At 46.9% G+C, this 23178-nt stretch overlaps 1 protein-coding gene across 2 annotated transcripts in view; it reads left to right on the plus strand.

Annotated features, from left to right (window-relative positions):
- The window catches only part of zranb3 (zinc finger, RAN-binding domain containing 3), a 33487-nt gene extending 11050 nt beyond the window's left edge, over positions 1-22437 (plus strand). For both annotated transcript variants that reach the window (XM_028981922.1, XM_028981923.1), the window contains exons 6-21: positions 449-534; positions 1297-1468; positions 3254-3388; positions 5483-5602; positions 7115-7234; positions 7692-7871; positions 8036-8203; positions 8340-8739; positions 12111-12317; positions 13803-13888; positions 14804-14905; positions 15977-16119; positions 16923-17063; positions 19791-20145; positions 21790-21921; positions 22171-22437. In XM_028981922.1, the coding sequence (XP_028837755.1) occupies positions 449-534; positions 1297-1468; positions 3254-3388; positions 5483-5602; positions 7115-7234; positions 7692-7871; positions 8036-8203; positions 8340-8739; positions 12111-12317; positions 13803-13888; positions 14804-14905; positions 15977-16119; positions 16923-17063; positions 19791-20145; positions 21790-21921; positions 22171-22269 (2646 nt within the window). In that variant the 3' untranslated portion in view covers positions 22270-22437. The remainder of the gene's footprint in view (positions 1-448; positions 535-1296; positions 1469-3253; positions 3389-5482; positions 5603-7114; positions 7235-7691; positions 7872-8035; positions 8204-8339; positions 8740-12110; positions 12318-13802; positions 13889-14803; positions 14906-15976; positions 16120-16922; positions 17064-19790; positions 20146-21789; positions 21922-22170) is intronic.
- Positions 22438-23178: the final 741 nt, after the last annotated feature.

Raw genomic sequence — 23178 nt, forward strand, 5'->3', positions numbered from 1 at the left:
CCAAGGGTTTCCCAAGCGTGTGTGTGGTTTGGTTCACATCCCAATGGGGAAATTTTTCCTTTAGTTTGATATTGTTTGCATGCGTTTCTAATAATGTAGTGAGTGTTAATAGGTCCAAGACTGAACAGTTGAGATCTTGTGCTAAAGCATTTGCCGGTGTGACAGAAAAGTGTCATCATGACTCACATTGAGTTTCCAGCGTGTTTGGCAGCATGTGGGTGCTTCAGACGGCACGCTGCTGGTTTGTAGTATTTTATTCACACGATTCTTCTTTTACAAAGGATGGTGACATGAAATCTAAAAGGCACGGCATGCTGCAGAAATGAAAAGCGTTCATTTATTTATTTATTTAGGTTGTTGAATGCACATTGTTGGCGTAGACATACAGCACTGAAACAACGAGGCTGCCATGTCTCTTCCTCATCCTCTCCTTCTCCTGTCTCCACAGCTCTTTATGCAAATAGATGCCCTGTATCCCCGAAGATTTGGAAGCTGGTCAGAATATGCTAAAAAGTACTGTAATGCTCACTACAGGCAAGTCTCTTTTAATTGTTATTATTAGTAGTATGAGATGAGTGCATTTATAAAGCGGAATTAGTTCTTAATTCTTTAAAGTTTGTTCCTTAATCCATTTTCACACACCTGCATTCACTAATTAGTTATTAATTATGCTGTGTAAAATGGCAGCGTTTGCCTTTAGATCTGTGCACTAATGAATGTCCGGCGCCATATCCAGACAGCTGCTTGTGTGAGATTCACCTAAAGCGTACAATAGTGAACAAAGCAGTGCAGGATTTTATGCATGAAGACAAAAAAAAAAAAAAAGCCCGACATTGTACAAAAAAAAAAAAAGAAGTGTCGTCTGAGTCATTTTCACCACATAAACAGTATACAGCGGGTCCGCGGGCCGAGTGGGAGCCGTCGGCGCTGTGCATGACAATGGCGTTGCTCTGAAGTCAAGCTCTCGAGCGAATCAGTGAAAATGACTGTGATTCTGCCGGTGCGCATCAGGCCTTTGGAGTGTGCTTGAAAGTGCAAATTACCGAGTGGCCTTAGAATACAGGGCTGCAGCACTTTGAATATCACACGCAGTCTTTTTTTTTTTTTTTTTTTTATTCTTCCTGTCTGTCAAGCAAGGGCTGTCTAGTAAACCCCAAGACACAGATTTTCCAATCACACACTCACACACACACAAACACATTTTAAAAGGCCTGATGTTTTTCAAGGAAGGTGTGTGTGGATGTGTGTGTTCCTAATGATGCTGTGGCGGACCCCACTCTTATCTCCCCCCTCCAGGTTTTTCGGGAACCGGCGGCAGTGGGACTGCCGGGGTGCGTCTCACCTGGACGAGCTGCACCAGCGGCTGAGTGCGATAATGATCCGCCGACAAAAGGCCCAAGTGCTCACCCAGCTCCCCCCAAAAATCCGCCAGCGCATCCCTTTCGACCTCCCCAAAGACGGGGCCAAGGTACGCCCCCCTTCCCCAGCCCCTTCCTCCTCCTAGTTCCCCGCTGCCTCTCTCCATCCCTCTCCTCTCCTCTGTGTGGGCGGTGTGCAGTGCTGAGAGACAGAGGGACTAAATATAGGCTTCGTTACCACATTATTACATCCCCTGTCCGTTGCTAGGCAATGGTATCCGATTAACACTAATTATCATTTTATCTCACTTGTCCGTGATCGTTTTCTCCTGGTTCTCTCCCCATTTCAGAGCCTGATGAGGTGTCAACAGATTAGCTGGTGAAATATTCATGTTATTAGAACATTTCATCTTCTGGGGATACGCGGCTTCTCGTTTGCAGGGTGGCCTTTATTAACGAATTAATCTGTGGCCGCTCGTTACTTTGTATTTTATTTCTGAAGTTCCTATGTAAGAGTGTAGGTGATGGCTGCACAGCCACGTCGTGTGTTTCTGGTCTTTTCATGCTTCATCTGAAGTGTTTTTGAGGCCGTTTAGTGTGCAGTGTTCACCAATCAGTTTTCTTCTTTCCGTCCTCTCTCTTACTCCCTCCATCTTGCTACATTCCCATTTTACTCTTGCCTTCTCCCTTCTTGCTTTTTTTTTCTTTTCTTTTACCTACTTTCTCAGTCTTCAACATTAGTCTTTTTTTGTTCTCTTTCTGTCTCCTACCACTCTGCCACCCTTAGTTTCTTTTTTTTTCTTTCTTTCTTTCTTTTTCTTACTGCTTTTCATGTTTTTTTTTCTTATTTTCCTTATTTTCTTATTTCTGTCTCTCCATCTTTCTCTCTGCCCCCCCCCCCCACGCATTGTCACTCTTATTTCTCACTATGCCCGCTCTTCAGTTTTCTGTCTTCCTCTTTCTATCCCTCTCTTCCTCCCTTCTTTCTCCCCACCTGGTGTGTGTGCTCACTGCTGTATGCTGTGTGTGTGTGTGTGTGTGTGTGTGTGTGTGTATATGAGCTGTGAGTAATGAGAGGTTGCTCATCCCCTGTCAGCCGGCGGAATGCATGCGCAGCACATTCTGCTGCCTCTGCCAGCTTCCAGCAGCACAAAGAACCCTCACCTGCTGCAGAGCGCCATAAATCACCCGCTCTCTCTCCCCGTCTCTCTCTCTCTCACACACACACACACACACACACACACACACCTCAATTAAATGCACAAATGCGCACACACACATTAACACTTCTCTTATTATATTATAAGCCTCCACTTCTTTCACATTTAATATCACATTCAATAATCCATTATTTTATGCTTTTCAATCATTGAAGTCTATTGTTTTTTAGAATCTGTGTGTGTGTGTGTACGTCAGCATCAGTAAACTCCCCCCACCTCTGATGAATTTTCTCAAGCCACCCGTTCTAATTCTTTTCTCTCGATTCATGACTTACTTAAACCCCCCTTCTCCCGCGTCTCTCGCTGAAATTTCACCTTGAGAGTAAAATATCGGCCTTTGATTTATTGTGTTGGTGCAGTAAGTTTCCATCTTCACCCCCGGGTTGTCACAAGCGTGCTATAATTGGGTGAGCCATGTGACCCACCTAGACTGTGCTGAGGTTCGCCGCTTTGAGAGGACCAGCATCTTAGGGAATTGTCTTCTCTCTCTCTCTCTCTTTTTTTTTTCCTCCTTTTTTCCATCTTACTTGAGCGAAGAGAAACTAGGACACAATTGGCGCTACCATTAATTGTTCTGCCCTTTATAGCTCAAATTAAGATGAAGAGCGAGCACAGAGAAAGGAAAGAAAAAAAAATAACGCTTTTCTCCCCCCCTCCTCCTCCATCTCCTTGCAGCAAGCAAGCGGCAGCTTCGAAGAGTGGGAAAAATTAATGAGGACGCTGGACTCCGGTGTCTCCGTCACCGATAACCCTTTTGTGGAAGTCATGGGTCTCATTACGCGCATGTACCAACAGACGGCCGTGGCCAAGGTAGGGACGCATGCATCCTGCGCGCAGTCCCCAATGTGTCACCCCACCCCAAACCCACCCACCCCGTCCCAAAACCAGCCTTGCAAGCACTCTCTCAACACCCCCAACCCCCTGACCCCTCCCCCATCACCATTTGAGTCATGAGCAGGAAGCTGTTGAGCTCATGTAAAAACAATATTTGTCCTGTATTAATTAACTCTACCGACAGTCTGCAGAAGTTCACAGGCAGATTAGTTTATCAGGTTTTTTTTTTTTTTTTTTTGGAGCCTTGGGTCATTGTTCACTGCTGCTCCCCTGGGAGCTTCCAAACCTATTAACATAGTATAAACTCTTCGAAGAATCTGTAATGTGTCGCCACGGCGCAGCACTGCATCTCGCCGTTCCGAAACGAGGCGAACGACACAGCGGGCCGCTGCTGCTCAGAAGGTTTCTCCTTCTTTTCTTCTTCTTCTTTCGTGTTTCCTTCATGCTAACATGATCATCCTCACAAATGTTCCTGCTCTCTATGACCATGGCAACTGGGCTCTAATTCGCACCGCGCTGACACATTGCCATGGGAACCGTCCCCAGGGGTGCGCATGAGAGCGTGCAGGCAGACCACAGACAGGTGTAACCGTGACCTTTTCTGTTTTGTCTTTACCTGCCTTAACCAACTTCCCCCACCGGAGCTTGGCAGAACTTTACACTGTCTTTTCCGTGTATTATGCGTGTGTTTGTGCATGAGTGTGAATTTTAGTTTTTTTTTTTTTTTTTCATCTTTTTTTTTTTTTGGTTTCTGGTTTCCATGGGAACTGCAGGAACCCGAGCACACTTTTATGGCCCTTTCTTTCTGAAGGGAAGTTTTGGCTGCAGGAAGCCTGCTGGACCTGAATGACAGGCTACAAAGTTGCCCCCTTTCCTCTTTCCATAGCGCATCAAACCGCTAACGGCGGAGCCCAGCTCAGAGCATAGCGCCGCGCAGAGTTATATCCCGCTAATCAGCTTCAAGGAGGAGGAATGGGCATATGTCGTGCCGCGTGGCCTTTTATGTACCGTAGTCGGAGGATTAATAGACAGATGTGGCCTCGATAGGTCCAGTGTGCCAAGGTCTTAGCGGTGGGGTTTTATTGGGGGGCAGCTGGAATTTTTTTTTATTTTTATTTTTTTTTGCGCTGTGATTTATCTGAAAATAAGGACATAATTAAATGTTTTGATTATAGTTGTGCTCTGCTGTGAGCACCGTGAGATTTATTTATTTTACTTTTTTCTTCATACACTCTGCTGGAAACCAGTGGGGATAGAAAGGGAGGGGGCTTTGTGGTGGTGGTGGGGGGATTCATGGCCATGTCAGAATTGGTGTCACTTTTGAAGTGTGAACGGCTGGCGAGCGAATGTGAACGCCGGGTATTTTTACCCCAGCAGCATCTGCTCCCAATTACCCGGGGACTGCAGCTCTGACGCCGCACCTCAAAAAGAGCTAATGCTACTTCAGAGGGAAGTGTTTTGGGCACCAATTTAAAAAAAAAAAAAAAAGTGAGAGAGAGAACGGGGTGGGGGGGACTCAGCAAAAGGCAAAACAGGGTGGTAATGAGTAGTCAGAGGGGGTTGGGTTCACTTCCTGTCCGCAGAGGGTAATTATGGCCCCTGTTCGGGTTGATCCTGCTGCTGATGATAGTAATGCCCAGTGTGGGGCGCCATGTCAGGTGGCAGAACTGTGTGTGTGTGTGTGTGTGTGAGAGAGAGAGATGCTGTCAAGGATTGCACCAGCCAGAGCAGAAACATGCCACCTCTCCCAGGTGTGACATGAAGCGGACAGCTGAGGACGACACGGGCCAATGGGCAGCATTTCCCATGGACGCCATGGCACCGTGCTGGTGTGACTAGTCAGGAAGCGCGGTGGCTGTTCCGGGAATTCGGGCCTGACACGTTTAGGCTCATTTGCTCAACACAGAGAGCCCCCTGGACCGTTTTATGGACTGTTTGGATCTTCCCTCAGTCCTGTGACTTAAGACCAGTTTAAATAAGCGCTTTGGGCGCTCCTGCCTGTTCAAAATGTAAGTAAAACGTAAATAACTGTGAGTGTCCATCCATTTGAGCACGGCCGCTGTGTTCCAGGCAGGAGCAGTGAAAGACTACATCAAGATGCTGCTGGAGAACGAACAGCTCAAGTTCCTGGTCTTCGCTCATCACCTGGTCATGCTGCAGGCCTGCACCGAAGCGGTCATCGAGGCAAAGGTACTAAATTACTGTTCTGGGATCAGTCACCATAAACCGCTTGTTAGCTCAGTCTGGGATCAGCTGTTAAGGATCAGATGTGAAGGGCAGAATTTTTTAATAAAGGAGCCCAAGGTGATGGCTGCTTCCAGTTCTCCTCTTGACACTCTACCCATCATCCCTCCTGTCACCGGCTGGAGTTCATGCTGTCGGCCTGCCCGAGGGCCCAACTCACAGCCCCTGCATCTCTGCCTGCTGATGTCCCAACGAGGACAGTCAAACTTGTCAAAAGGAACACCTTGTGCTTCTCCCTCCTCCCCCGGACGCCAACCATACCCTGTTAGGGAGGCCTGTCATCGGCACAAAAACACTCACACTTCACCTGTTTTAAATAACCCGCACACTGTCAGCAGCACCGCGGATCAGCGACGGGCAGGGAGACAGCGGGCTGAAATTTATTCCCCCAAGGACTGGGCCCATCCTGAATTCGCACGCAGCAGCAGAGGCTCCATTAGAACCAAATATCAATTAGCCGCTGTTTTATACTGGGAGCGCACGCTTGGTGATTAACCGCGCAGGGCGCTGAACTTGGCTAACAGGAAGTTTTGTAGACGTTGTTATTCATCGATCACTTGCTGAAACCATTTTTTTTTTCTTTTTCTGCACAATGAGTCACGCACACACACACACACACACACACACACACACACTGATACTACGTGTGTGTGTTGGTGTGTGTGACTGACTGACTGAGCGATTGCCTGTGTGCCCAGGTTTGTGGACGTCATTGTCCACGTCGGGTTTCATGTCGTACATGAGATGTGAATATATTCCTGCCCGTTCGCACGCCGCAGGTGACGAGTCGCTGACATCGCTCTACTCGCTGATGCTGCGAGTGCGACACTTTCTCAAGGTTTTTTTTTTTCTCCATTAACAACCCAGCGAAACTTCATAATCTAACTTTTTTTCCCTATCCCCCCCACCTCGACTTATTTTAAAGCTGGTGCCAAAACTCTTTTCTCAACTCAGTAATGTGCGAATAAAAAGGGAGAGAAGGAATAAAAAAAAAAAGTGTGCTGAAATGTATGTGATCACACTTCCTTGTGTGAACCTTCTCACTCTCTCAGATTTGTAAGCACCAATTAACAAGAAAACGGCATTTAAGAAAAAACAAAGAGGAACTCTGAACATTCCTGTATTAATGGTCACATGTCTGAAGAGACATGGGGCTGAGAAAATGATGTCAGAACTGATTATCATTAAATGATCTAGACAACAGCTCAGCAATGTTCCCAGCGTCTTCTCGCGCACGCACGCACGCACACACACACACACTTTTTTTTTTTTTTTACACTAACAGTCGTATGGCTGCTGCCTCCTCCTTCTACCGATGATTCACTGAAGGTGGAACATTGCTACACAGTGAGAAGGGGAAGTAGGTGGGCAACATGGTTTTAGGTGAGGTGAGGAGGTTTTGATGAAGTACACGCTGTCAGTTCCACGTTTATTTATATGCCGATGCTTGTCTTGCAGGCTGGTTACATCCGGATCGACGGAAGTGTCCCGTCCTCGGAGCGCATTCAGCTGGTCCACAAGTTTCAGAGTGACCCAGAAACACGGGTGGCTATTCTCAGCATACAGGCAGCTGGGCAGGTACAACCAAAGGCACCCTGTCAGACCCAAATACGTAAAAATCCCATCTCTGACTAGGAAGAAACAATATCAACGTATTTTCAAGACCATTATGTTTGAATTATCTACAGAAAAAATGAAAGCAAGAGTTGCATCATGTTGTGTATTCAATGTGGATAAACAAAAGAAGATGGCAATCCTATTATCACAGATTTATCTTTAAAGTGTGTGTATACGTGTGTGCGTGTGTGTGTGTGTATATATATACACTTACACACACATGCACGAAGCACACATGCATACACACACACTTACTTATATATATATATATATCCAAAACTAGAATGGATCTGCAGATATACGTTTTTTTTTTTATGCAGATCCATTCTAGTTTTGAAATATATATAGTTAATATAATATGTATGTGTGTGTGTAGTTCTCATATGAACCATATCATTCCCTGTTGTCATGTGAACAGGGCCTGACATTCACAGCTGCCACTCACGTTGTCTTTGCGGAGCTCTACTGGAACCCAGGCCACGTGAAACAAGCAGAGGACCGGGCCCACCGCATCGGACAGACATCCTCGGTGCACGTGCACTACCTCATCGCCAAGGGCACCTTTGACACAGTCATGTGGGGCATGCTCAACAGGAAGGTAGGGGTGAACATCTGCAGCGCTTCAGCGGGTGAGGGATGATGAGCCCTGAGACGGACCAGGTTAAGGTGTAAATAATGAATGACCGTGCCGGCCAAGCATCAACGTGTTACTGATTGCCCTCGGCATGAATCAATGCATTTTGCTGGTGCCCTTTTTGGCAGGAAACGGTCACAGGCAGCACCCTGAATGGAAGGAAGGAGTATCTGAAGGCTGAAATAGGTGATAAAGAGAAGTGGGACTTCCTGAATTTTGCCAAGGCCTGGAGTCCAAATGAGGCTCTGCTGGGTAGAGAAGTAGAGAAGGATGAGGATGGCGTGTTTTTCTCCCATGTGAGCAGAGCACTTTCGAAAACTTTATAAACTGTTCAGCTCAGACCCTTGTCAGAATCTCTGCCTCAGTTTCTGTTAAAGAAACTAAATGCATACAATTTAGTTTTTTGCTGATTTACCCATTTCTGGTTTACAGTTTGAGAAAGACCGGCAGCATGACATACGGTCCTTTTTTTCACCCCACGGGGGCAAAGAGAAGAAGAGGAAGAGAACAGAGGATGAGGTGGTGTCAGAGACGTCCCCTTTCGCTCGCTCCCAGGAACCCCTGCGGGAGAACAGCGAGGGCCCAGAGGAGCCCACCACCTCCATCAGCCAGGAGAAAGATTACTTTGCTCCCCAAGTGAAGAGGTTGCGAAAGGCTGGGGGCAAGAGGATGTCCTGGGGAGGGAAGACGGGCTCCTGCCCCTCAATCTTCACCCCCCGGAGGCTGTCTGAGGGCAGTGGCAACCAGAGATGGAGCTGCTGTGACTGCACCTACTCCAACAGTGCTCTCCTGCCTTACTGTGAAATGTGTGAGAAGCCTCGCCCTGGGCATTGTGAGTATGGGTATAGGAAGTAGAATCTCTTCATACACAATGGTAGGGGTGGGACACAACATATCAACATCGTAATCTCAACATGTTGTGATCCTTGGGGCCTAGCGGTGCCACTGAGCAAAGCACCGCCCCCACACACTGCTCCCTGGGCGCCTGTCATGGCTGCCCACTGTCCCTCGGGTTAAATGCAGAGGACACATTTCGTTGTGTCACCGTGTGCTGTGCTGCAGTGTTTCACAATGACAATCACTTCACTTTCACTTACTTTTTTTGGTGACATATTATCAATTCACTGGACACAATTTTGAAGACAATTTCACCCACAAGGGTATCCAGACACCCAAAGAATGTAATCAAGACCGATCAGACAATATCATGTTTACATTTACAGCATTTATCAGACTTCCACATCCAGAGCGGCCTCATCCAGTGGCTCAGGACACAGTCCTCACGTATTTCGATAATTTAGCATTCTGCCAGTATTTCTGTTCATCAAGTTCATTTCCTTTAATCAGTGAGTCGACGTTTGCTGCATGTGTGGATGCTCTTACCTGGGAGAAGGTGGTGCCTGTCTGATGATATTTTACTTTGAGCTGCTGTTGAACGTACCGTAAATAAATTCTGTTGCACCACACTTTCTCCCCAAACCGGTGACATTTTTACTGTTTTTCCTTTTGTTTGTTGCTTGTGTGCATCCCTAATTGCCATCCATGTTACTCTGACTGCAGCGCCATTCCACAGCGTGCAAAGGCAATAGACAGCATAGCAGTAAACAAATCTTAAGATCATTAACAAATGTCTGCATTAATTGAGTTCCTCGAGAACTTAATTAGTTGTTTCCAGGCTTGCTTTGTTTTGTGTCTGGATATGATGGTGTTGTGCAGACAGAAACTGGTCCCCTTGCACCCCTTTTCTCCATGAATTGGGCTCCGGTCTTTGTTTTAACAAGTTGAAAGCGAACCTAAAATGGATGTTCAAATCTAGATGTTCCCTGCTGGTAACACGAGACTGTATCATGTAGGAAGTGCATGTTGCAAGAGTCTAAAATAGAATCATCTCGAAACGTCTTATTACCAAGGCAACAGTGCTGCAGCATGCTGACTTTTTATTTATATATTTATATGTTTTTTTCTATTATTTATTATTAACCCGTCACTACAGGTCTCACTCATCATCAGAGTAAAGTTGATGAATGTGCTCAGAGTTTGCCTTCACCCTGGAAAAAGGACCGTATGATTCTTACATCAGAGTTAAAAAAAAAAAAAAAAAACAGAACTTTTTAAAACACCTTCCTCCCCACCCACAAAACATGGTCTCCTTTCAGTGGAGATGAAAGAGCCGACGGGCTTTAGCTGCCGGTCTATAAAGGATTACCTGTTCCTCCTACCTGCTCCTCTCTCGCCGTGAATCTGCACGCCGGCATCCTGTTGTCTCGGGAGGGATGCGCAGGTGCCACTACACAGGAGCACAAACAGCCCCTTCTTCATCTGCAGCGTGCGCCCCGCCGAAGCCGCAGCTTTCCTGAGCGTTCCGCAGCTCCGCTCAGAGATGCACCTTTAATGAATACGGAAACGGCGCCGTTCGGTTGGAAATTAGCCCTACATAACCCGCCTGGGATCGATCCGAATGGAACTTACTATGGGAAAGAGTCGGCATCATCTCTTTATTCCGGGGAGAAATGGAGCGTGCCTTTAAATCATAAATCACAGGGTTTTTATTGTAGATTTACTGACGCGTCGTTCTCACGTGCAGCCATTCCCAATAGTTTATTGTTGTTAATTCCCATCAGCACCCTGTCTTGACTCTGCACCCTCCCTCCAGAGCCATTCGGCCTCCTTGTGAAATTTTCCCAGCGCCGCATAAAAACCAAATACACTTCATTTCCCCTTTCCCACGTTAACAAAAATCTGCTCCATTTCATGCTTGGCTGGGGTGAATAATGTTTGATAGCTAATCAGAAAACAAGCGCACTTCTCACACTTAAGAGCACGTTGGCAGCACGGCACAAGATGGAGAATTTAACAGCACATTACATTTTTTAATAGCCGGCCAGGCTGAGCAATAAGGCAGCTGCAGCGGCGCAATAGAGATATCCCTCGACAGGCCAGCGCTCCTCAGAGGGCCGCAGAAAACGCCCTGAGCTGCAAACTCCCTTCATGTGGGAGTAATGCGTTCAGAACAGCCCGTTGCCACAAAAAAAAAAAGAAAAAGAAAAGAAAAGGCAGGTTGAGCTGACTGTTGCTTTTCCCGGGTCCTGAAAGCCCGTGGTGCCGAGGTCTTTACCGACCATTCTCATGTTAAGTCCAGTAGATTTTATGGATCCACTTCAGGCATCTCTCCAAGAAATAAATGGTTATAATTATAAAGTAAAACACATTAGAAGAAAAAAACAGTCTCTAACAATGTGTTTATTGTCGCTTGTCAGGCAGGGCGGCGGTTAGTGGCCCGGTGGCACCTCTGCTTGTTAGTGAGGATGCTAACAGAGAGGGGGTGCAGGAAAATTCAGGTGACATTTCAGAAAATCTATAGACTGGCCTTTGAAGAAAGGGTCTCAGAGTGGGGAAAAGCAATTAATTAGCGGGGGTTTCTGAGTTGCTCTTTAGAGCGCACCATCTTTCTGTGTGATCCCGCACAGCGAGCGGCGTTTCAGAGGCAGGGTGGGGGGCACCTCCACCGCCACCGATTCTGAACCATTTAAACCGTCTCCGGCCTTTGATAGATTTGTCTTCTGTGGTTTTCACAAGTGCCACACTGTACCATATGTTGCATCTCTGCAGATACTGCCAGCAGAAAGGAGGCGGAAATGAAATAATAATTCTCCCAGTGCACCTGCACAGACGTCGGAAATGAATTGCTTTATCAAGATAATTCTCTGAGACGGGAACGATGTTCAGTCTAATGTTGATTTCTTGTGGCTCTGAGGTGAATCCTGGTTGGTGGAACTGTCTCGTTTTTGTGTGCGGTATTTTTAGTAGATGTATGAAGCGTTGCAGTTTGCCAACGAAAAGTTGATTCGTACTGACCTAAATCCATTTTTTTTTTATCTGTAATAACAGCAGGTTTTTTTGATTCATTCAGAGCTGTGAAATGGAACATGCACGCGTGTATCGGGTCTCTTTGTCTTTTATGCCGCTGATAATACATCATTTTGCTGTGATCGCTGCCTGAACTCTGGCTTGGTAACAGTAACTATGGCAACTTTAATGTCATTTTGCTTCAGTCTCTCCTCTGTCATATAATACGACGGGTCGCGAGACCGTTTTAAATTTTGAGACCAGTCCTGGCAGCGTGCAGACAAAGTGCTGTGATGTCCTTCCTGCCGGTAGAAATGGTTTAACTGAGCTCTCTCTCTCTCTCCCTGTCTCACCCAGCATCAGCAGCCCTCAGCAGGACCGCACATCCTCTGCAGCAGGCTGAACCTGTGGACCCCCCGTCCAACCAAAGCCCCTGTGGCCGGCTGTCTGAGGGCCCGCATAATCAGATCCCCGCAGCCAAAACGTCACAGCTGGAGGAGGAGGGGGAGGGATGCGTGCCCCCAGAATTAGTGGGGGCGTCGCCCCCCGGCAGCCGTGAGGATGGTAATCCACCACTAATCCCCGCCATCCTCTTTAATATCATGAAGGATTGTGTCGGCCTGATTCCGTAACCACTGGTGTAATGTGCCACTCTTAATAAATGAAAAGAGCTTTCATTTCCCACGTGCTGCCGCTGCAGCTGAAGAGGTTGACGGGGGAGGAATTACATACTGTTATCTTTCCAAGAATATTAGCTGGGTCAAGAGATCCCCTTTATATGCCTGGAAACGTACCTCTCCGTTGTAATGGTTTCAGATGGTCACAAAAAGAGAAATTCAGTTGAATGGAAGGAGAAGAAACACAGAGCTATGGCATGAACCTTTTTTTTTTTCTAGATTAAAACATTTATGTGAGAGCAAGGCTTGACAAATTCAGCAGAAGACATGAATAGAAGAAACTGCAAGAACGAAGTTCAACACAGTGCACAGTGGCTCCGTAGTTATTGAGAATTACTGTAACTATTGCTGACTATGGTTCATATCAGGATTTGAATAATACAGTGGCATTTGAGGAGCTCTGTTGAGCATCCCATGCAACATGACTTCCCAAGTCACAGGCACATTAGTCACATTTTCATTAACACTAATGAGAATGTCAATTAAAGAAAACCTCAAAATCATTTTAATGCCCCAATTTTTTGCAAAGCTGCAATGGAAACAATTTCCACCATTTCCTCAAGAAATTTTAAAATTCATGGTGTTGCACAAAAGGGATTATTATTACAATTGTTGTTATTATAAGGCAGTCATACAGTAACAACAGTGTTAGAATCACACAATAAATGCTAAAATTGTGGTAATGTGTAGTAAATTAAATTATTGTGAGTTAATAAACATACAACATTGACTTTTCTACTAACATTATATTTCATGCTATAACATGTGGGCAGGTTTTAGAACCCCCTGTAGTTCCTCTGCTCTCTGTGTTGAAGTTTTTCCATGGTGATTTGTCCATACATGCTTCACAAGTGTTTCACATGCAACTTTTTCCAGACAGCCATTCTTCAGACTCAGGGCTTCAGGTTAATGCAGAACACAGCAATTGGCCAATAAAAGTGACCTATAGGCTTGGGGAGGCGAATTAATGATTGCCTGTTGCCTGTCCAGGTAAGGCACGGATCCCTCTTCCCATTTTTAGCCGGGTGATTGCTCTAAGATTAGTGAGCGGCGACGTCAGTGTCTGTCCTCAAGGTCCTCGCGTGGGAGAACCATGATTATATATATACAGCACATGATGTTTCGGCAGCTCTGAAGTGTTGTTGCGACTGTCTGAATGGCCGGCGGCGAAGTGATTTTCCACCTTTAAATAGAGCCACAGCTCGCCGGTGTTGATGGCCGCGCTTTGGTTTTCTAATTTTCACCAGCTGACCTTTTCTCATTGCTGTCGCAGTGATTAGGATGCTTCATTACAGACAGTAATGATCCTCTCCCCTCTCTTCTGCCCACTCTTCCTCCTCCTCCTCTTGCTCTTCCCCCATCTTCTCCTCAGGTGCGGGTGACAGCACATTCCCTCTGTACGAGAGCCTTCGGTTCTGCGCCAGCCCAAACACGGACCGGATCTTCCTCTATGACAAGGTGCTGGAGACAGAGAGTTGTCAGTGTCACTCTTCCTCTCTCCACCCTTCCATCTGTCCATTCATCCATCCATCCTCCACTACAACGCGCTGTTAAATACTGCAACCAAACCCAGCACCTCCTGTTGTTTTAAAATTGTGTGCTGTCATGTGATACTGCCTTAATTCAGCATTCCCACTGTCTTCTCAGACGATCGGCACCCTCAGATTGCGTTAAACGGGTGGAATATGTGAGCGTGAGGGGCCGTTAATTGACTGTGATTGAGAAATATTATCAGCGTAAGATTTTTAATAAGCTTTTTGTTCTCTCAGTGATTTCAGCAGGAGATGATGAATGACAGGGGAGAGAGGGAGAGACTGCCTTGAGGCCAGAAAGGTGTAGAAAAGGTGGAAGGTAGCGGGGTACCGGAGTATGTGGGGAGGGGGGACTGCCATGCCATACTTTGTTTTGGATGGTGATAATGGAAAAAATAGTGCGGCGCATGAGGGCGATAAGCCTGCCCAATTTGAAAAAGGTAACGCACAATACTTGTACTAAGAAGCTGAGATTTGAAACTGTGTGTCAGCTTATGTTAATCTGCGCTCACTCTTGAATTCACTGAGGGATTTGCGATAAGGTTTGGGGGTGCCGAATGTCGCTGAAATACTATATTAGACGTATTAAGCGCCCAAGCTGCTGTCTGCATGCCCTGTGTCCTGCTATTGTTTTGTAATTTCGCTGGTATTCATAACATCTCCTGTTTTAATCTCTCTTTCCGCTAGCCCACGGGCACACAGATGCAGGGGGTGGATAAACAAAGAATCAATAATGTTACGGTTAGCGGGCGATTCGCTTTGCTCTGACTAACGGGCTTTTCTGCACTGTGTGGGTGTCGGGATTCAGCCTCATGTGCTTTATGCTTGCTCCCCGTGACAGGACGGCCTCCCGCTCTCCTGCAATTTTGTCCCCCTGGACATCCAGCTGGACAACTGGGAGGATCTTCCAGCAGAATTTGAGCGGCGAGAGAACAGGAGGCTGGTGAGTGGGGGAGGGAGGGGGCAGTGTGGGTTTACAGAGGCGGGTGAGAGAAAACAAAACAACAACTTAAAAAAAAAAAAAAAAAATCATCTTACACAATCGAGTACGGTCTGCGCTTCTTACATCTCCAGCAGCAGTGAAACCGAAACATGCAGCACCCCGAGGGAGGATGTTGAACAAGAAGCCCCCAATTGGAATGGTGTGTGTGTGTTCGTGTGGGGGTGCTTGCATGTACCCATATCTATTCACACAGCAGCCAGCCACAGTCTTAAATTTGGGGAAAAAACATATCTCTGTTATGGCAAATTATGCCCCCGCCCCATAAAATCATGTACATTCTGCACCATAAAATCATGTACATGATTTTATGGTGCAGAATAACTGTTTTCTGGTCATGTGGAAATTGTCAATATACAAGCAGCAGGCAGTCAACCAGTCAACACGGGGCAGTGGTGGCCTAGCAGTTAAGGAAGTGGACCCGTAATCGGAAGATTTCTGGAATCCCAAGCCACCAAGGTGCCTGTCATGGCTGCCCACTGCTCACCATAGGTGGTGGTTAAAAGCAGAGGACACATTTTGGTGTGTCATTGTGTGTTGTGCTGCAGTGTTTCACAATGACAATCACTCTGACAACATCACCAGCATGTCGGACCACCTACATGTTACCACCTACCTAAAAATTCATGGCAGAGGACTCTTTCAGCTGGATTAAAAATCCTGCCATGTGGGAACAGGTTGAGGAACATGAGTTGAAGGATGTGCTGGGAAATCAAGTCTTTTGTTATGGCCCCATGTCACTTAGAGGATCTACACCTTGTGGTGTCATGCCTCTAAAACTCACCTCTGCTGTTACTACACACTTGTCTAAAATTGTATATTAACTGGTCTGTTTGTGTGTGACAGAATGCATATGCCTATGATTGCATCAGAGGTAGTGCATATATATATATATATATGTGTGTGTGTGTGTATGTATCCTCCCTCGGGGTGCTGCATGTTTCGGTTTCATTGCTGCGTGTGTGTGTGTGTGTGTGTGTGTGTGTGTGTGTGTGTGTGTGTGTGATTACGAAGGTCCAGCGCTTTGTTCAAGAGTGGAACAGCCTGACCGCAATGAAGCAGAGACTGGTGAGGAAGAGTGGCCGAGTCTTCCTCAGTCCCATCCTGCTGCTGGACGAGCTCACCAGCACCCAGCGGCGCCACAGCAGCACCAAGAGGCAAGCAATGAAAGCAGAGGAAGTGTGTGTGTGTGTGTGTGTGTGTGTGTGTATGTGAGTACATGTGTGTGGGCAGTGGACCTGGCACCGCCAGCCGAGGCCTGGTTTTAGGCAACAGCAGCCAATCAGAGACTAATCCTGGAAGGCATGGGCGAGTAAGCAGTACCTGATTAGGCGAGCTGTAGGCGTAAATCGCACATTTTGAAAAGGTGATTTGACGAATGTGTGATTTAGTCCTTAATCAAAGCTAATCGAGGTTCCCCGTGCACGTCGATTTCTGTGGTCCTGGCACTGCGTTTGAATGCCATGCTGATGGCATTTCAAACATATGGGTTTAACACCAACAGGCATCGCTTTATTTTGGGTTAATCACCACTCTCTTCCGCTTCTAAAAATGAAAAGCTCAGAAACCGAGGCTGATGTTTGCCCCTGAGCTTAAGTTCCTATACGCTACCACACACCAGCATGGCACAATCACCGCTTCTCCAGTCAATATTGCTCCTGCAGCAATTTTTTTAGACCATTCTGTACCACACACACACACACACACACACACACACACACACACACACACACACATATATATATATATATACACATGCACATGCTAAAACCTGAGTGTCAGAGTTGGACATTGCTTTCATGTACACCTTTTTATCAAGCCCCTTGGCTCACCTCACTTTGAAGGCGATGGGGCTTCTCTTTTATACAGGTTTGCCCGACCTTCAAGTTCCCCCTCTTTGATGTGTGTGTGTGTGTGTGTGTGTGTGTGTGTGTGTGTGTGGTCACGTGTGCACCTTTAGGTACCTCACCAAAGAGGATGTGGCTAAGGCTTCTGTGACTAAGGCCCAAAAGGATGGTGGTACAGTCCGCGTTGTCAACAAAGACTGCTTTTTTACCAAGAAGACGTCCAGCTCCTCTCCTCTGCCCATCAGCGCTGACAGGTAGGTGACAGCAGCAGTGCTGATGGAGGCGGTGGCACGAGGTGATCACACCAGACTTCCTGATCACACGAATTGTTATTCCCATTGTGCAGACGTTTGATCGCACCTGACAGCTGCGTTCTCTTCTGTTTTTCTTTATAAGTGAAAACCCCCCGAAAAAACACACAAGCTCCCCGCCACTCAAATGAAATACATTTTTTTTTTTTTTTCTTTTCATGCCTTCCCACCAAGTCAACAGGGTCGCGGTTTCATCAGCCTGGACACTGGTGTGTGCAATGCCAGGTGTGTCCAATCTGCAAATGGAAATGAAACATATATATTCAGATGGCGGCAGGATTATCAAATTACACTTACGTAGCCCGAGTGGAAAATGGAAGTGACCGATACATATTTATGAGTCTCCGTGACGGGTGAAAAATTGCATCGCAGTCACAATTTATTTTGAAATTCACTTTCTGTGCTCCTCATGTAATTATGTGTGTTTTGCCGGTCAGCTGTGGACCCTGTGCTGCTTGCCCCCTCCGACCCCCCAAAGAAAGTGTCTGGAGGAGCCTGTGGACCCTGTGAATATTTAGCACCAGGATAAGGGCTTAATCCACTGTCTGAGAGCCTTCTGAAGTCCCATTGGCTGGTCCAGTGTTGCTATGGAAACCAGCAAAGAATTTCTAGCCTGGAAAGTCTCGTTGAAGACCATCTGGGTTTTTTTTTATATATATAACCCCCCCTCTCTTTTTTTCTGAGATGAGATCCATCTGTTCAAAAGAGTGTCATCAGCACGTTGTTGACAAAGCACAGGAATGGCACTGCTTAATCAAACTGCCAAGCCAAAAAAAAGGGGGGAGAGAAAAGAAACGACGCCCACGCCAGCCAAGTGCACTATCGGAGTTCATGATGCCTGCTGCTCACATTTTCTTCAGTCTGAGAAAGGAAGGAAAGGGTCTGTGTTCTAGACGGAGCGGCAGATAAGACACCATTGTCCCTGGGTAGGAAACTTGCCGGTTTTGATCTGTCCCTCTCGGTATCTGCAGCAGCTCCACCTTACTGCTGATATGCCAGTGTCCAGTCAGTCATGTGTCTGCCGACTTGTCTGGGATTCTTCTTTTCCTCTCCTCTTACTGCAATATACCTGAGAGATGTGATCAAAATGGACATGACATGGGAGTCAATTTCAAATGCCAGTCTATGTGCTAAGACCAAAAATAGTTATAATTGATGAAGCTGTTCCTCTCTGGCTTCAGTAATGTAATGTGTTATGTAAAATTAAAAATCTGTGTTAAAAAAAAAAAAACCTTCAGGGCAAAGTTACAGGATTTTTTTGGTCAAAAATATTCAATCACTCGAATCCCAGCTTTTGTTTCACTTGTTTAATCTCTTTTAATGATGCATACACGTTCATACACATAAATGTGAAGGTATTCATTTGTGACTAGATGAATTTTAAGATAAGATAAGATAAACCTTTATTAGTCCCACAAGTGGGAAATTGCACTAGTCACGGCAGAAAGTGGACAGAAGCAGAAGGTAAAAGCATAAATAACATAAATATGTATCTGTATATATGTACAAATTTACAGTTTAAACAGTTAACAATTTAACAGAATGTGCCAAAGTATGTGTGTTCGTCTGTGCACGTATATGTGTTACATTTACAGCATTTATCCGATGCCCTTATTCAGAGCGCCAATCAATCAGTGGTTACAGGGACACTCAGGGCTAAGTGTCTTCCTCAGGAACACAATGGTAGTAAGTGGGGTTTGAGTTGGCAAGGATCTCACGATATGATACCTGTCACGGTACAATGCTCATGATATATTGTGATATTGTACATATTGCGATATTTTACAGTTTTACAGTAACAAAAGAGCTGAAATACAAGCTGCTGTGATCAGTCTGTCATGTTTTGTGATTTCACTCTGCCTGAAATGAAGGCAGTGATTCAAAGTTGAGGTTGAAGTTTATTGTCATATGTACTAAGCACAGTGTACAGAGCACAATGAAATTCTTACTTGAAAACCTCTCCCACGTAGACAGAACATAGAACATGATACAAAGAAGACATAGAAGACAAAGTGCAGCAGCAATAAATAATTAGTCACAGAAGGGTGAATATATCTAAGTTGCATAAGAAAGTGAGTGTGCGTAATTTAAGTTCAGTGCACACTATGTGTTGTATCGCCTGATGGCACTGGGGTAGAAACTGTTCCTGAATCGTGTTGTGCGTGTGTGAATTGTCCTGAGTCTCTTGCCTGATGGCAGGAAAGTAAAAAGTGACAGTGCAGGGTGACTGGGGTCCTTCAGGATGCTCTTTGTTTTCCTGAGACAGCGCGTGGTGTAAATGTCCGTTATTGCTGGGAGTGGTTTTCATCACCCTCTGCAGAGCGCCATCTACAACCGTGGAGGTTGCAGCCGCGCACTCACAACAGAAAATGCTTTATACATTTGTATACAAAAATATTGATATTTGATGTCCCTGTATCATGCGTAATATATATTGCTGTATCGCTATTTCTTTAACACCCCTAGTAGTAAGTGGGGTTTGAACCTGGGTCTTATGTTTCATAGGCAAGTGTGTTACCCACTAGTTGTCTAGTTGTCTGTACAAGTGAAATGTGGTTTCAGCCTCTTGCATCTACATTGATGTGCAGAGGTGGACGCTGATAATGATTCTTATCCTGAATTGTTCCAGTTCCAAGTGTATTGTAAATGATGGCCTGTTTTCACCCACAGTGGGACTGAGGCATCCTCCATTGACAAGGAAAGCCGCACTGTGGCAGTTTCCGAGGACGGTTACGTTCAGGCCTTGGACAGCGCTGGCAACCCCCTTTGCCTGTCATGCCAACTTCCCTGTCACTCCAGTGGCACCTGGGATGCCCGCTTTTGTGGGCAAAGGTGCCAGGAGGAGTTCCAGGTGCGCTCTAACCAGGGCTACATGCGGGCACGGGTGTTGGAGACGGAGCAGGGTGTGTGCCAGATGTGCGGCCTGAACGGCCACCAGCTGTACCAGCGAGTGCGCGACGCCCCGGCGGCTCACCGGAAGCCGCTGCTAGAGAACACCTGGCTGGCACAGCTCCCGCTGAAACAGGTGAGTGTGGGTTGCGCCAGGCTCCTTGCTGCCGTCTCCACCGGCTAATTGATACCCGCGGTGACATGCGTCTCAGCTGCAGCCAGCAGCTACCTGTACATGACGTCTCTTTCTGCTCGCCCGACTCGGGAATGTGATGCTTTTTGGACACTTTTCACTCTGTAGGGTTTCTTCATAGCCGTGTCTTCTTTCTTCACGGCAGTGATAGATGCCACCATCACGATGGACGTCATTGTATAACGTGTCAGTGCTCATTTTTTTTTTTGGGTTCTGCCATATTACTGCATATAGCCACACACACACAGGCATTTGTAAATCTCAGGACAAAGTCTGATATTCTCTTTGGGTGGCGTAAAAAGGGCTTATCCTGCCAAAATTATTTACAGTTTTCCTGCATATGCAGAGATAAAGACAAAAGCCTTGTTTTGTGAGCCCTTCAGTTGCTGAGGAAGCTTCATGGCGTCCTTCTCAATAGAGAGCCGGAGAGAAGGTGGGGAGCGGGAAGGCATCTCGGTTTCTGACAGCCGGGCAGAGGAGCACCAACGCCCGGCTCTCTTCCCCGCGATCTGGGGCTTTGTGCGGCGAGAAGATAAATGGCGGGGCAGTGCGTGGTACGCGCTCCCACCGGAGGCTGGCAACAATGCCGCAGTGCTTCCTTGTCCTCCGGGGAGCGCTGCGCATGCACCCCCCCCCCCCCCAAATCCTGGAGCCACGAGTAAACAGGGCGCCAAAGCCCCGTCAGATTGGCATTGATTTTTCCCACAGTGCCGCACTGGCTGCCAGCCGCCCCGGTTTTTGATTTCGTTTGCCATTTTCTTGCATAAAGCCCCGGCAACACCTTCTCATAAATCGATGGGCCGGATTTAGGCCAGTGCCTCTTTACACAAGGAAATGGCCAGAGGGGCTCCGATAATAAATTCTATTGGCATTGGCGTAATAGAGTGGCGCTTCAGAGCAGTTGGGACGCTTGCGGAGGGTTTGTGTTTGAGTGGAGGTATCGACCAGAGGGGGTCTGAGGGGGAGGGTGGGTCCTCCACGGGTTTCCCCCATTCCGCCGAGGTTTGGGGCTAATTATGGGAGTGGGGCTCTGCGACAGGAAGAGGGAGGGGGGATTGATTTCAGTCCCACGTCCCTCCCCTGGGCTCCCTGGCCTAAAAAGGCTAGAGCTTTGCTGGTTTCCAATCCAAATGCCAGCGCTGAAGTTGTTTCTTCCTAAAGCTCCCTCGCCTTGTACCCCCAGCCCTGCGCCTGAGACGTACCTACGTCTCAGTTTCCCTCGAAGGCTGCGCTTGATGCCACGGCAGCAGAAAAAGCGATGGAGAGAGCGGCGTGCTGGCGACTGAAGGGAGGGAGGGCAATTCTACATTAACAGCAAAGCACTACCAGAAGCTCAGTGGAAATGTTCGATTAGTCGATCTTGTTTTTTTAAAACAGACCCCCATAAAAGGCTCTTACACGACATGACTTTACAGTACTGATGGGAACCCTTGTGTAATGAGTTGTATTATAGGTTGAGGTAAAAACCCTTTTTGAGTTCAGGCCGGGATGCTCCGTGGTGTGAAATCTGCTGACGGTACAGAGTTTTGATGAACGTGTGTACGATTCGAGACTGATGCTTCATTATCGTTACTCCTCACCAACCAGCTCAACGAGATGATCCGGAACCCGGTGGAGGGGCACTTCTGGCAAGTGGACCACATTCAGCCCGTGTACAGCGGGGGTGGCCAGTGCCTCCTGGACAACCTGCAGACCCTGTGTACCGTGTGCCACAGAGCAGTGAGTCCGTTCAGCCAATCACGTTGCATTTTTGATTTTACATCTGGCACTCTGAGCTCCGTAGACACAGAAGTGGTACTAACATTCACACAGTTCTTCAGCTAACCTTTAACCCTGGTTTAAAACAATCCCCCCCCTCTACCAGCAACCAACCTACTTCCCGTTACGCAAGGACTGCACTCACTGTACATGCTATTTTAAACGCCTGAAAGTCTTATATAAATACATCAAACTCCATTTCTTCCACAGAGAACTGCCCAGCAGGCCAAAGAGAGGACCCTGATGAAGAGGGGGCAGGCTGCGTCCAAGGTGGCGACTGACATCACACACTTCTTTCAGAGGAAATAATAATTTTTTTTTTTTTAATAGTCAGGTAAATGAGTCAGCTAAAAAGACCTTTTCTTTGAGGGATGGGACCTGGGTTAAAAATAAGACATTATTCACACAAACCAATCCTGCTTCCCGGTGAACTGTGTACCATGGGTCCTTCCTACAAATAAAGTGTAGTAGATGCAAGCATCCCGATTCGCAAGGCTGTGCCTGGCACTGCGTGTACCGTGGGCTTTTTATTCGCGTAACGAGACGCCGCAGACTCGTGAAGAGCTGCATGTCTGCATGCCAACTGATGGGATTCTGAGATCTGCCACATATCTCCGGGTGGCGATTCCGGTTTGATTTCCGATGGATGGTCTGAAGCTGCTCGGAGCCAGAGGAGGGGAGAAGGAGGAGGAGCAGGTGAACGTGGGCGCTGCTGTTTGAGGTGGCGCTGCTATTTTAAGTCGTGGGGGCGGTGGGGGCTTGGCAGGTGGGGGGCGGAGGCTAGATAAAGGCTTCACATCTCCATGGAAATCGCAAACAAGCGCTCTTCCCTTTACCGCAGCCGAGCGCGCTGCCTTTAATGTTCCAGAGAGAGCCCGAGCTGCCGCTGAGCCCAATGATGGCTTGATTTGGAGAAAGGAAGCTCAAAACAGAGTCGATGGGGAAAAAAAACTAAAAAAATCTTGAGTGATTGTTTCTAAAGGCAAAACCTCTCAAGAGAGCAGAGCGCGGGAGAGAACGTTCACTCCTTTACTTGGTGAAGATTTGGCAAACATGAGAGCGCGATGCTGGGGGAGGGTGTCCATTTCATAAGCAAGATTAAAGGAGTCTTTGGCTGGCATTTCACAGAATGGTATTGATGCAGACCTTAAGTTCTATCAATCTGTCTTTTGGCACTACTGTTTTCCACTCAGACAAGTAAACTCAATAAAAGAAGAC

This window comes from Denticeps clupeoides, chromosome 5, assembly GCF_900700375.1.
Source record: "Denticeps clupeoides chromosome 5, fDenClu1.1, whole genome shotgun sequence".
Taxonomy (NCBI): domain Eukaryota; kingdom Metazoa; phylum Chordata; class Actinopteri; order Clupeiformes; family Denticipitidae; genus Denticeps; species Denticeps clupeoides.